The sequence below is a fragment of the Pongo abelii genome, chromosome 17 (assembly GCF_028885655.2).
Source record: "Pongo abelii isolate AG06213 chromosome 17, NHGRI_mPonAbe1-v2.0_pri, whole genome shotgun sequence".
NCBI lineage: Eukaryota > Metazoa > Chordata > Mammalia > Primates > Hominidae > Pongo > Pongo abelii.
In genome coordinates this window covers 69,732,260-69,745,221 of record NC_072002.2, presented here as the reverse complement: position 1 = coordinate 69,745,221, position 12,962 = coordinate 69,732,260, and the positions used below count along the sequence as shown (strand labels likewise).

General features: G+C 34.6%; 1 protein-coding gene across 3 annotated transcripts in view; it reads right to left on the bottom strand.

Moving 5' to 3' along the window:
- Positions 1 to 6,944: 6,944 nt before the first annotated feature.
- Positions 6,945 to 12,962, bottom strand: part of RAB27B (RAB27B, member RAS oncogene family) — a 177,313-nt gene continuing 171,295 nt past the window's right edge. For all 3 annotated transcript variants that reach the window (XM_054537983.2, XM_054537982.2, XM_002828236.5), the window contains 2 exons: positions 11,368 to 11,491; positions 6,945 to 10,263 (listed from right to left, as the gene is read on the bottom strand). In XM_054537983.2, the coding sequence (XP_054393958.1) occupies positions 10,074 to 10,263; positions 11,368 to 11,491 (314 nt within the window). In that variant the 3' untranslated portion in view covers positions 6,945 to 10,073. The remainder of the gene's footprint in view (positions 10,264 to 11,367; positions 11,492 to 12,962) is intronic.

Below are 12,962 nucleotides of genomic sequence, written 5' to 3'. Positions count from 1 at the left end.
ACTACAAAACTACCAGATATTGTATACTTGAACTTTGCTAAGGGTATAGTTCTTAAATATTTTCACCCCACCCCCCACACACAGAAGGTAACTATGTGAAGTGATAGATATGCTTATTAGCTTGATTATAGTAATCACTTCACAATGTTTATGCATATCAAAATGTTATATATCCTAAATATATATAATTTTTATTTGTTAATTATATCTCAATAAAGCTAGGAAAAAAACTGGAAAAAGTGAAGTTAACAAGGTCACAGAGTACAAGATTAACATAAAAGAATCAACATATTAGCAGTTGGTGAAAAGACAGATATATCAATGGTTGGAAAAAAGAATCCATAAATAGATCCATCTAGATGATTGATTGATTTTTGAAAAAGATGTCAAAGCTATCCAATGGGGGAAGTAAAGTCTTCCCAATGGTACCAGAAATACTGGAAATGTCTGCATGGGGTGGGGGGAACAAGTAAACATTGATCCTTACTCAATACCATACACAATAATTATGCCTAGATGTAAAGCTAAAACTACAAAATTTCTAGGAGAAAACCTAGTAGATTATCTTTGCAATATTAAGGCAGGCAAGATTCTAAAATAGCACACAAAGAACATAAGCCAAAAAATAAAAATAAATTATAAATCAAATTTTATTAAAATTCATCTCTTTTGCTTTTTGAAAGACACCACTAGAGAAACAAAAAGTAAGCCATAGAATTAGAGAAAATACTCACAACATATATAGGGTTTGAATCCTGAATACATAAAGACTCTTAAAACATAAAAATAATAATACAATAAAAATGGGCAAAAATGATTGAACCATTGCTTTACAAAACAAGATATACAAAAGCCAAATACACACCTGAAAAATGCTTAATATGTTAATACAGTCAAATGCAAATTAAAACCACTAAGAGATGCCACATTAGTGGTGTCTAACACTCTAACCCATTAGAACAACTAAAATTAAAAGGACTTGCCATTACTGAGGATGTGGAAAAACTGGACTTTTCATTTAGTACAAGTGGAAATGCAAAAATAGTATAACCACTTGGAAAACAGGCTGTTTCTTAAAAATTTAAATATGAACTTGCCATTTGATCTAGTCACTCAATTCCTCATTATTTTGCCCAAGGGAAACAAAAGATTCTTTCCACAGAAAGAATTGTATGTGAATTTTCATAGCACTTTATTTGTAAGAGCCTCAAACTAAAAACAAATGTCCATTAACCGATAAATAGATAAACAAAATGTGGTACACTTATATATTAGAATATAACTCAACAATATAAAACCACCAAATCACAAACAAATATATACAATGGATAAATCTCAAATCCTTATGCTAAGTGAAAGAAGCCAGAGGGAAAAAGAAGATATACTATATGACATCATAATGACAGAGAGCAAATTAGTAGAGTTGACCTTGAACAACACGGCATTGAACTGCAAGGGTCCACTTACATGCAAATGTTCTTCCACCTCTGCCACCCCTAAGACAGCAAGACCAACCCTCCTCTTCCTCCTCTTCCTCAGTCTATTCAGTGTGAAGGCAAAGATGAAGACTCTCATGATGACCCACTTTCACATAATGAATAGTAAGTACATCTTCTCTTCCTTAGGATTGTCTTAATAACATTTTCTTTTCTCTAGCTTACTTTATTGTAAGAATACAGTATATAATACATATACCAAATATGTGTTAATTGAATGTTTATGTTATCAGTGAGGCTTCTGGTCAACAGCAGACTATTAGTAGTTAAGTTTTAGGGGAATCAGAAGTTATATGCGAATTTTTGACTTCCTGGTGAGGGGATGGTCTGTGCTTGCAACCCCCACATTGTTCCAAGGTCCTGGGGACAGGAGTAGAAGGAGGAAGAGACTACAAAAGGGCATAGGGAAACATTGGAGGCCATAGCAATGTTCAGTGTCTTCAAAATGGTGTTTTTCATGGGAACATTCATGACAGTGGTCATTACATTATACAGTTTAAATATGTGCAATGTATGGTATATAATATTTGCTTCAATAAAGTAGTAAAAGACATGAGCACTGTTATTCTACAGTCCACCTAATCAGGTTCTCCGGCAGGATTCACTCATTTTTCTTTCAACGAATATTTATTGATCACATCCTATTTGCCAGGCACTGTTCTAGATGCCAGGGCTACAGTAGTGGGCAGTTTGGTGGTGGGGTAGACAGGGAGGGGCAGGGAAGAAAGAAAAAGTCTTTAACTTCATGGGAATATATTCTAGTGAGGAGGGACAGATAATACAGTCAGAGGTGTCTGAAGAATTGAAGAAAAATAAAGCTGAACCCACAAATGGGGAGTTTTAGGGATGACAGTGTGGTTGCAATTTTAAATTGGGTGATAATTTAACAAATGTTAACTATAGATTTGCAATTTAAGTAGGAGAGTAAGACTCAATATCATCTAAATCCTTAACTATGCATATGTTTTGTCATATTTCCTTTGTGTAAATCATTCCTTTTATTGGATTAGTAAGTTATCCTTCCAATTCTTTGAATGCTGAGCAGTAATTAGCCAACAATTTTTTGGAATCTGTATCTCAACCCCCTCTGGGTCTAGTTTCCCTAATATACTGAGAAAGCCCATGTTCTCTGCAAAAAGCATCAAAAGAAAAACTGCGCCTAGATGGTTCAGTTAAGTGGTCTTGCTTTGATTTCTCCTCTTGGCTAGAGGAAAGGCCCTTGAAAGTAAGGGGAGGAGAAACGGCCCAAGGTTGCTCAGAGTGGGAGCACTCATAATTCAACGTTCTAACCAGCACAACTCCAAATCACTCCTTTTGGTTCACTTTCTCATGAGAGTGAACGAGCTCGTGATGTAACTTTCTTGGGGGTATCAATTGAACAGATGAAATCCTCTCTTGTAATCTTGCTGGTTTTAATTTTTATCCTTTTGGTAATGGACATTCTTTTGTCTTTCTCAGAGAAATGGTCCAAAACTATGATCATTACAAAAGTCAGATTACCATCACAAAACATTGGGTACCTATAACATAGCTTTAGTTAAATTTCAGTTAGTGTATAGGTTTCCTAAGCTGTAATGCAAGTCACCTAAATGAGTTTCTAAGAGAACAGCCATGCTCACACTATTATGGCTATTCTTTCCCCACAAGTAGCAATCCATATTAGAAATTAAATTCTCCTTGGCATGGAGAACTGTGAATAATACACCTTATATATGGCTTCAAAAACAGAAATTCTATAATTACAGTGAATGTCCAGCAGCCCTATTTTATTTTTCCTCAATATGGGGCATGCTATGACTTTTTAAAAATTCTATAAAACCATTAAGAAAAATGAGTTCTCAATTACTTATCTTGAATTATTTAAGATGAACCCAGTGGGCAAAAGATTCTGCCTGTGAGAAACAGCATTATTGCTACTGGGGAATAAAGTTGAGAGAATGGTGCCAAGGATTTATTTGCCTGCAGTGGGAGAGCTGTTTATCTTTAAATTAAGAACTTATCATTATCTTGGCAAAGCCGATCTAAGTAACATATGGAGGGAGATCCACTCTGGGAACAAGTCAGCCTTTGCAAATGAACTTTGTAAAGGAAGCTGTACAGTTGTCGTCTGGAGTTGGCCTCGAACACCATCTTTCACCATTGTGCCACTAAGGTGGATACCACCACCCGCTCAGCATTTTCTTATGGAGAAGAAATAGGTTATAATACGTGGAAGTGCTTATGTACTAGGGAACACTTCAACATGTTAATTGCTAAGTTTAATAAATGTTTCCTTCAAAATTATTTTAAAAATTCACTTCCAAAGCCCAGTCTTTAAATAATTAATGAAAAGTTTGGAGAGGTAAGTAAAAATCACTTTGCTAAGTCCAAATCACTTATTTCCTAGTTGGGAATGGAATCCATTTTTAATGTGATACAAGTTCCATGCTAATACTGGTTTAATGTTCCCCACTCACCATACACTCAACTTCAGCACAGAAATAAAGTTGCTTTGAGTACAGAAAATAATTAATAAAAATGCATTTTTTATTTGAAAAGTGTGCAGCAACAATCACTGAATACAATTCTCAACCATAGTATTCAAACCCAGACACCAAAAAATCATTGGATGCTATGATTTCTGAAGCCACTAGAACTTTGGTACAACAAAATAATGACCTAACAGTGTGCGTCAGGAACCACAGTCTATTAAGGGGCATATAGAATAAAAACTCCATGTTTATAGTTTTAAGTTACATTCATAGCACTAGACAAAACAGATCTATGTAGGAGACAGCCAAAATAATCAAACGTGCTTAGCCTAAAAATAAAGATAATATTACTTGAAGGTAAACTGTTGGGATACAATGAAGCACTTCAGTGTTATATTAGAACATCATCTACTTTTAACACACTAACTAAAGCAGGATAATTTATTTTTTTTTTAAATAATTTCAGATACAATCAGTATCTCTTACAAGGCTGTGGACACAGAAGCCCTATTTGTACACGGAATATTTTGACCAACTTGTAATATACTACCTAGAATTCATTGGTTTCCTTGAAATAAATACAAGATGACATATTTTGTCAGTAATGAGACGTATTAAACATTTTCAATCAAATACAATGACTTCAAGTTGCCTTCCCATTTTCAGTTTTCAATACCTCTACTGTACGAAAATTAGTGTGTTTTCCCTGCTATGATACCTCTTTTTACATCAAGCAGTTTAAATTACAACTGTGGTTTTTTATTAAATTTTAGTTTGTGAATAGTGTCTATTTATGAAATGGGACATAATTTACAAACCATTTTCTTATACATATCTCCTTTGAGCCTGACACGAACTCTGTGAAGCACATATAAACACACACAGGATTTATAAGCCCTATATGTGGATAAATCACTAAGCTATTTAATGACCTACTCATGGTCCCAAGTTGTTCTTTCTGGCCACTTTCCTTTCTACAACACTAGGTGTTTTCGCAAAGAGCATTTGAAAACAAAATCACCTGGAAAAAGAATAAAGATAAGCATATGTTATTACTTTTCTAGGAACAGAAACCATTTTGATATGCCAACAGACATAAAGACAGAAGCCACTGATTGAATAAGGGATCCATTAAGTTAAGGTCAGACATGCTTGCTCCTACAGAATTTGCTAATAATCCTTGTAGACAAAGTCAGCTGAGGGATGTTAGCCATTACTTCCACAACCAGCTGGAAAGGAACCAGGGAATCCACTTAATGAAAAGATGACTTCTTTGTACATTTTTTTCTCAAAAGATGACAAAATAGTTCCACTATTTTGGCACTAAAGTTTTTGCTTGTTTGTTAGTGATATTTTCTCCATATAGGAAATAAGAAAACATCTCAACCATAGGCTGTTGATACGAAGAACTCTGCAGGAAAGCATCTTTGTGATGGTACGCCTTGAAAAACTAATCAAGTGCTTTATGAAAATATCATAAACCTAATTTATGGAAAAATTAGATTTATATGCAATAAACAAAATGTCTCTAAGTGTACCACATTTTTATGCCAACAACAAAAGGTTTTTTGTTCAGATATTCTTACTAGTTTAGTTCTAAGGGCATAAACCTCTACTTGGTAGAAGAAAATGGACAAAAAAAAACTATCTGTTACTAGGTTTTTCTTTGTTTGGACTCAAAATCGACCTTTGAAGTCCTTCTCCAGGTTCTGCTGTATTTAAGGGCACAATTTAAACAACTTTTAACTATAATTATCTTTATAGTTCTTGCATGACAATGTCATTGTAGTTGGGTCTCCACCCAGGAATTCTAAGGCAATAAATTTATAAAATTCTCTATATATCCAACCAAAGTTTGTGTCACTTCTACTTTATGAGACAAGCAGCTTCATGGATTTATAAAGCATCGAAATGACACTCATCCCAGATAATAGCCTATATCCATTTTCATGTATAAGAGCTCAACACCTTCCCCAGAAATAAGCTGACATCACCTTGGTCAAATATCCAGAAGAAAATATAGCTCATGGTGAATTCTTAGACAACTTTTGCAAACATAAGCAGCATCTTGGCATCTTAAAAAATGATAAAGCTTTCTCTAAAATATTCAAATACACTAGACTTCTTTTAATGTCTTAAAGCTTGGTAGTAGAGAGGAAAAAACAACTCTTCTATCACTTTGGCAAATACCAGCTCTCAGATCTTCTTTATAAACAGTTGTTATGTATCTTAGGAAACCAGAGACTTGGAATATTATTTCTTTATAGTTTTTAGATTATAAATCCAAAATCCTTTACGAATGAGGATTTTTCCCTCAAACGTTTGGTGTAATATGCAATGAGGAAAGAATTGTGTGCACTTTTTAAATGAAGAGAGATGCAGAACAATGAACAACCTGTTTCACGAACACAAGGTTATACACTACGATTAACTCACCACTGCACCAGTTGCACAATATTGCTTCTCTTTCTAACTGCTGCACTCACTCCACTGGTGAAGAGATAGACAGGCTTCATCAAATTTGTTGATTCCCAGTGTACTCAATTTGCAGCTTAAAGAACATCATATTGTGGCTACTAAATTATTTTTAATGTACTCATGTCCTCCTCTATGGCAAGCGTCTCTTTCTTACAAAGGGGACAAGAAAAGATTGATTAAAACTCTTCCCTGGTTCATCTACCTGTACAGGCTGGCAAAGAACAATTTATAGTAGAAGGATGACAAAGACACCTATCTGGTTAAAAGTAACAGATAAAATGTTTACTTTAGAAATAGCTGGTTTTGAATATTTTACAGGGCGATAATAGGAAAATGATAGCAAATTGGATAAAGTGGTAACTTGCAAGAGTTTTAAAACTCTTACAGAGAGACCCACAGGCTCAACTCTTGGCGTTTAGTATTTTCTATGCCAAGCCTTCACTTCTTATCATTATCAGACCAAGACAAACATTATGTTCTCTGGATTATTTTTGATACATTTTTCAAAGGATCTTTCTTTTTCTACCCTAAAAGGTAAGCTTGTACCTAATCACAGCTAAGAGTCTCAGGTAATGCCAACTTCATAAGAAGTAAGTGAGGAGACCAAGAGAAGGTGGTTAAACTCTCCAGATTCCAATAAAGTCCTTGCATCCGTTGCTGATAATATCAGATCTTTAGCTGTGTTAGTGTCTCTGTGAGGTCTTCCTATGATATAACATTGTAGGAAATGAGCTATGTGGTTGGAGACAAATTTGGTCACAGAGGTATCTGAGGCACCGAGTTAGAGCAATGTAAACATCAAACCAGTGAAAATACTCCAGAAATGGTTTCTATATCAGAAAAGAGCTTCATGTACATTTTCAACATTTCTCCTAAATACAATATGTTTTACTAAAGCATTGGGAGATGCTTAGTAACAGAACATATCTTGGCTAAAATTACATGCTGTTGTGGGGTAAATTAGGGGATTTGGAAATCTTTAAAGTAGTCTGTATACTTTATGTCACCAGATCAATTTGAAATTGTAGAATGAATTATACAGAACTATTAATCCTGAAATAATGAAAGAAGGAATTTCTAATAATGATTACATAGAATCTGGGGTCAGATGTCAAACTTTATGGAGAAAATTTCTTTTAGATCAAGCATTTATTTATAAGTAGAACAATATTTTAAATCAATTTTGTCACTTCTCATTCCTCTTGAAATTATTACCCAATAATTGTTATTTTTACAGGAATAGTCTTGCAATTATGGGCATCATCAGCCTCTGTTTCATGCTACAGCTATCAAATAACGATCTTAAAACAGACCCTGAAAAAACACTCATTAAATAACTGACGGTGACAGAATCTTGGCATAAGTAAATCAATTATATAACTGAAAATGAATAGAAACAAAAAGACATATCAAAACAGAATACTTTTAGAGTTTTATAAAGGCTTCACATTCCCTATTAAGGAAATGCAGGGGACATTACAATTTGAATTCAAAGAAAAAGTTGATATAATGACCACAAAAGTTCACCAAAATTTGCCACAGCAGTGGCAATATAACTTGTTCCTGCTCACTTTCCTTCCAGAAGAAACATCTTAAATGTTAGCTTACAGTTTTTTCTATCTTCATGGCACAGGCATTGAGATAATGAAGAGCATCCCAGAGGAAATGCCATGGGAGGGAATACCCAGCCACAACCCATCTTAGAACCTGTTGTGATGCTGCAGAAATCAGAGGAGCTGGCCAGTTAATGCTGAGAATTTCATCAGGGGCTAACAGCATGAAAGCTTTCAAATTATTAATATTTTGATTCATGGCACATTTATGGGTCTAGTCCATCCTAAGGACATTATAAAGAGACATTTCCTTGGATCTGTCTGTGTTTCTGAAACTGATTCAGTGCCATATAGAAGTTCATAGAGGGAAGCTGAATGATGGACTGGGATTGTTAGGGTCTTCAATGTGTATAACTTCACAAAAAATATGCACAGAGTATGAAAAAAGTAGGTTTGATTGGAAAAAATTCATACGACGAGGAAACAGCCTGTCAAAAAATCATATGCTCATAACTAAAAAAAAAAAGAAAGTATATTGTCTTTGTTATTTGGTAAAATTGACTGAAATAATATTTTGATAGGAATGGCTTGTGTTTATCAGAAACTAAGATTAAAAATTAATGTAATGTTAGTTTAGACACAAGAACAGAATAGGCCAATGAAAAATAATTTTGTTATTATTTTTTAGAAAGAAAAGGAAGCTTTACATTAAAAAAAAAAATACTGGCCAGTTTTTTGGTGAGATAAGATAGAGGTCCTTCCTCACCCAGTCCCTCCAATACAGCTCAACTATAGGTGTCCTGCCTTTGGCAAAATCATATTGTAATACAGAATCAGGTATTATCAATTTTTATGTGATTAATGACATGAAAATTCAGAGTGACCATAGAATTGATCCATAATTGTTCCAAAGTTATTGATCAACAAAGTAACACACCTGCATTTCTGCAATTGATTCAAAGTCAGGAATGGGTGAGATTTGGAGGGAAGAAATATGATTCCAGTACTTTTGTAAACTAAAAGGAAACCTGCAATAATTGTCACTTTTTATTTCATATCACCATCATATTTTATCTAAAAAAAATTCAAGGCTAGTTTTCCTTGACTGCATTTTAAAAGAGATTTAATAAACCGTAACTGTTAATTACTCCTTGTGACTATTTTATCAACATGTGCTAAGAAAAAATGAAATGTGAAGCTGAACACCAAACCGATTTCTAAAATTTTGTTTGAAATGGAAACCTCTGGAGTTCTCTTAATTCCAACTGATAATGTCAGCTCCTAACTGGCTTGAGTAAAATTTGGCTAAGTAACCCTTCCAGACATCTCTAACAGATACATTGAATTTCAGCTGTACAAATGCCAATTTCTCATACTTTCATTTTTTTCCCAGGATATTTATCTTGTACTTTGTCATTTACAGTCCTGTTCTTATCAATGTGCTATTTATTAAGAATATAAAGACGGCATTATGACACTATCTCCTGCATTTTAACAGAAGTGTGACATTTACCTATTTGTAACCTTATCAGTAATTTATTCATTCTAGTACAGCTTATTGGGTGTACATAGTATATCATTCTTAATTAGCCAAATAGAATTCTTCATTGTGTATCCATTTTTAGCTAGTACGTTTTCCCCAATGCAAATCTAAAAGTACGCATCTGACTCAATATAAGAAGTAAATCCAATATTTTAGAAATTCTTCTGTGTTCTCCCTTTAGTGCCCACCCTTTTCTTCAATGTGACAGGTAACTTGTTCTTATTTAAAACTCACTGATATTTCTTCTTGTATATCGTCTTATATACTTTCTCTATAAGATAAACAAATTGAGTATCCATGATGATGAGATCACATTGGGAAATCTTTGATCATGTTTGAAAGGGCCTCAGGGATAACCAGTCAATTCTTTTGAACACTGTTGACTATTCTGGTTTCTTAAAATAGATTTTCTGGCAGAAAAAGAAAGACATGCCATTGTGCATGGTTTACTCAACAACAATTATGTGGTTTGTCATTGTTTTTAAAAATAATATTTTGGTGGGGTTCTTGATGTTCAGTTTCTATGTAGAGTCTAGCAGACACATTTCTTCTCTGGTGGCTTTTCCCCATCCAACTTTCCAGAATTTCCACCATTGACAGTATCAGGGATTTGTGTCTTCTCCACACACTGTTCCATTCGCTTCATGATTAAGTCCAAAAGGGTTTCTACAGCTTTCTCCACATTCTGTCCAGTTGCTGCACTTGTTTCAAAATATGGTATGCTAGCATAGAAAGGATGGCAAATATTTTTGAGAGGAAGAAATCAGAACAGATACAGCAAGATGTACAAGTGAATCACACATGCAAAAACGGCTGGCTGAGAGATTGTGAAATAATTATGGTTGTGCTGGCTAAGTTGGAAAGCATCCTTGTTTTTTCCTCAGTGAGTAAAAATTGGTGAGCTGCTCTTTAGTATGATTATAACCAGTTTTATGGGCAAGGAAATTGACACAAGAGGTAGTCAGGAAGTTGAAGCCAAGGCATTATCACTGTTTAAAAAAATTAGGAGGGGAAAAATACCCTCTGATCAATAAAACTACTGACCAACATTACTATTAAAATACTGCTTACCTTCCACTCAATTATCTGGAAATCTGCTTTAAAAGATAGGTATGCATTGAATAAGGATATTTGTGTGAATACAGTCAATGGTTATTTGGATTTAAAAGTTTCAAGAAGACGTGTAAACTGTACAGCCTGCAGGGAGAATTCTTCCATAAAAAATTGGCAGATATGATAAAACTACTTTAAATTTAAAAAATAATGACAGATTCTGCCACGGAAGTCAATTTACAATTACATGGGGTGTTGTTTCTGTTTTTTTTTTTAAGTTGCCATTCAAGCTCAGCTGGGATAAAGACCACATTTTCATACCCATGTCAGGGATTATTTCTTGGAGTTTTACATCTATTGATTGAGAGGCAGAAGAATACAGTGTTTAAGAGCATGAGCTTCGATCTCAGACTGCCTGGATTGAGTTTAAGCTCTGCCTCTCACTAACAGCGTGGGGTGGCCTTCCATCAGTTACTTAATCTCTCTGTGATTCAATTCTTATATATAAAATGAGATAACTCTAGTTATGATGGGTTAAAATGAGTTAATGTCTAGGAACTGTTGCTAGCACATTATAGGTATACAGTAAATGTTAGGTGCTCTTATTATTAAGTAATTCATTAATACATGACATATATCTCTCTGAAAGATCTTTTTAATCCACATGCTGTTCTTGGTTAAGCAGATTTCTTCTAATATCAATCTAATGTCTCTGCTCCATTTGTTGAACAGCAGTGTGCAAGTCACATGCCATCTCAGTGTAACCGACTTACCCATATTTGTCAGCCAGTTCCCGAGCTTGCCGTTCATTGACTTCCCTCTGTTCTGATAGGTCTGCCTTGTTGCCAATTAATACTATATCTGGATTTTCACAATAAGCATTTGCTTGCAGTTGGCCTTGAAAAGAAAGCAGATGGAACCAGCAAGTTATTGATAAATAAGTGATGTCAAATGACTGCTCTTATTCCAGATTCCTGATCTAATTGCTTATCTCCAGTTTGGTTGCTTACTAGTTATATTGGCCAAGTTACTTCCTCTTCGCAGTCACAATGTGCTTACTGTAAAACAGAGATAACACCTTACAAATTGCAGATTATGAAGGGGACTAATAATATATATGAAACACCTGTATCAATACCCAACATTTAGTAAATGTTAGGTGCTTTTATTATTAAGTAATTCATTAATACATCACATGTATCCCTTTGGAAGATCTTTTTAATCCATGTGCTGTTCTTGCTTAAGGAGATTTCTTCTAATTATATATGAAGCACCTGTGTCAATACCAAATATTTAGTAAATGTTAGGTGCTTTTATTATTAAGTAATTCATTAAAACATCACATATATTCCTCTGGAAGATCTTTTCAATCCATGTGCTATTCTTGGTTAAGGGGATTTCTTCTAATAATACATATCAAGTTGCTAGCACATAGTAAGTATTCAGTAAATATGGAATACTTCTGGGGAAATGCTCCCTGAGATGGCCATAACTGCTTCACACCATTTGTTCCTCAAATATAGATGGAGGTAAATAGAACATGATTTTTAAGTGGGTAAATTTGCTTTTTCCTTTAGGAAGTTGCTACCTTTCCTTTCCCTAACCTCTGAAGTGATGATCTATAGTGTGGAACATTTTTTAATCACTACAAATTCATGTAGAAACAATTTTAAGACAAGTAATTTGTTTTTCTCTTTTCTCCAAAAAACACTATGTGTAGGGGGAGGGGGGAGGAGAGAGAGAGAGGAGGAAGGAAGGGAGGGAGGGAAGGAAGGAAGGAAAGAAGGGAGGGAGGGAGGGAGGGAGAGTTGGGGCAGGGAGGGCAGGGCAGGGAGGGCAGGGCAGGGCAGGAAGGAAATGGTAAGAAAAAAAGGGAAAAAAATATAATAAACCTGTCAAGCTGTGTTTTTGAGGTTACAGAGGCTGCTCTAATATCTATCATAAGGCATGCTGTGTGCTACCTTGCTGAGACTAGAGGAAGAAGACAAAGAAAGGCTTACCCTGTAACACCAATTACTTGGGTGTTAAAAATTAAAGTGTTATTAGGCATGACAATTAATTATCTTAAATCTCAGCAATATCCTTCTGGAGACATTTAAAAACAAGGGAGACTCTCATCTGCCTTTAAAAAGGATAAACAAACCATTCTCTGAAAGAATTTAATAAGCTTATTATCTCCTTGTCTCCTCAGAATCTAATGCTACCACCAAAATTTGTGTAAGGAAATACAGTATTAAATGGAAATAAAGGACAGGTCCTAAGATAAACATTCATTTGGAGAAGCAATTATGAAAGTCAGAATTTGTTTCCCCATTAGTTACAAGGTTATTGAACCCACACTGAGAGTGGTTCTATGTAATTATTATAT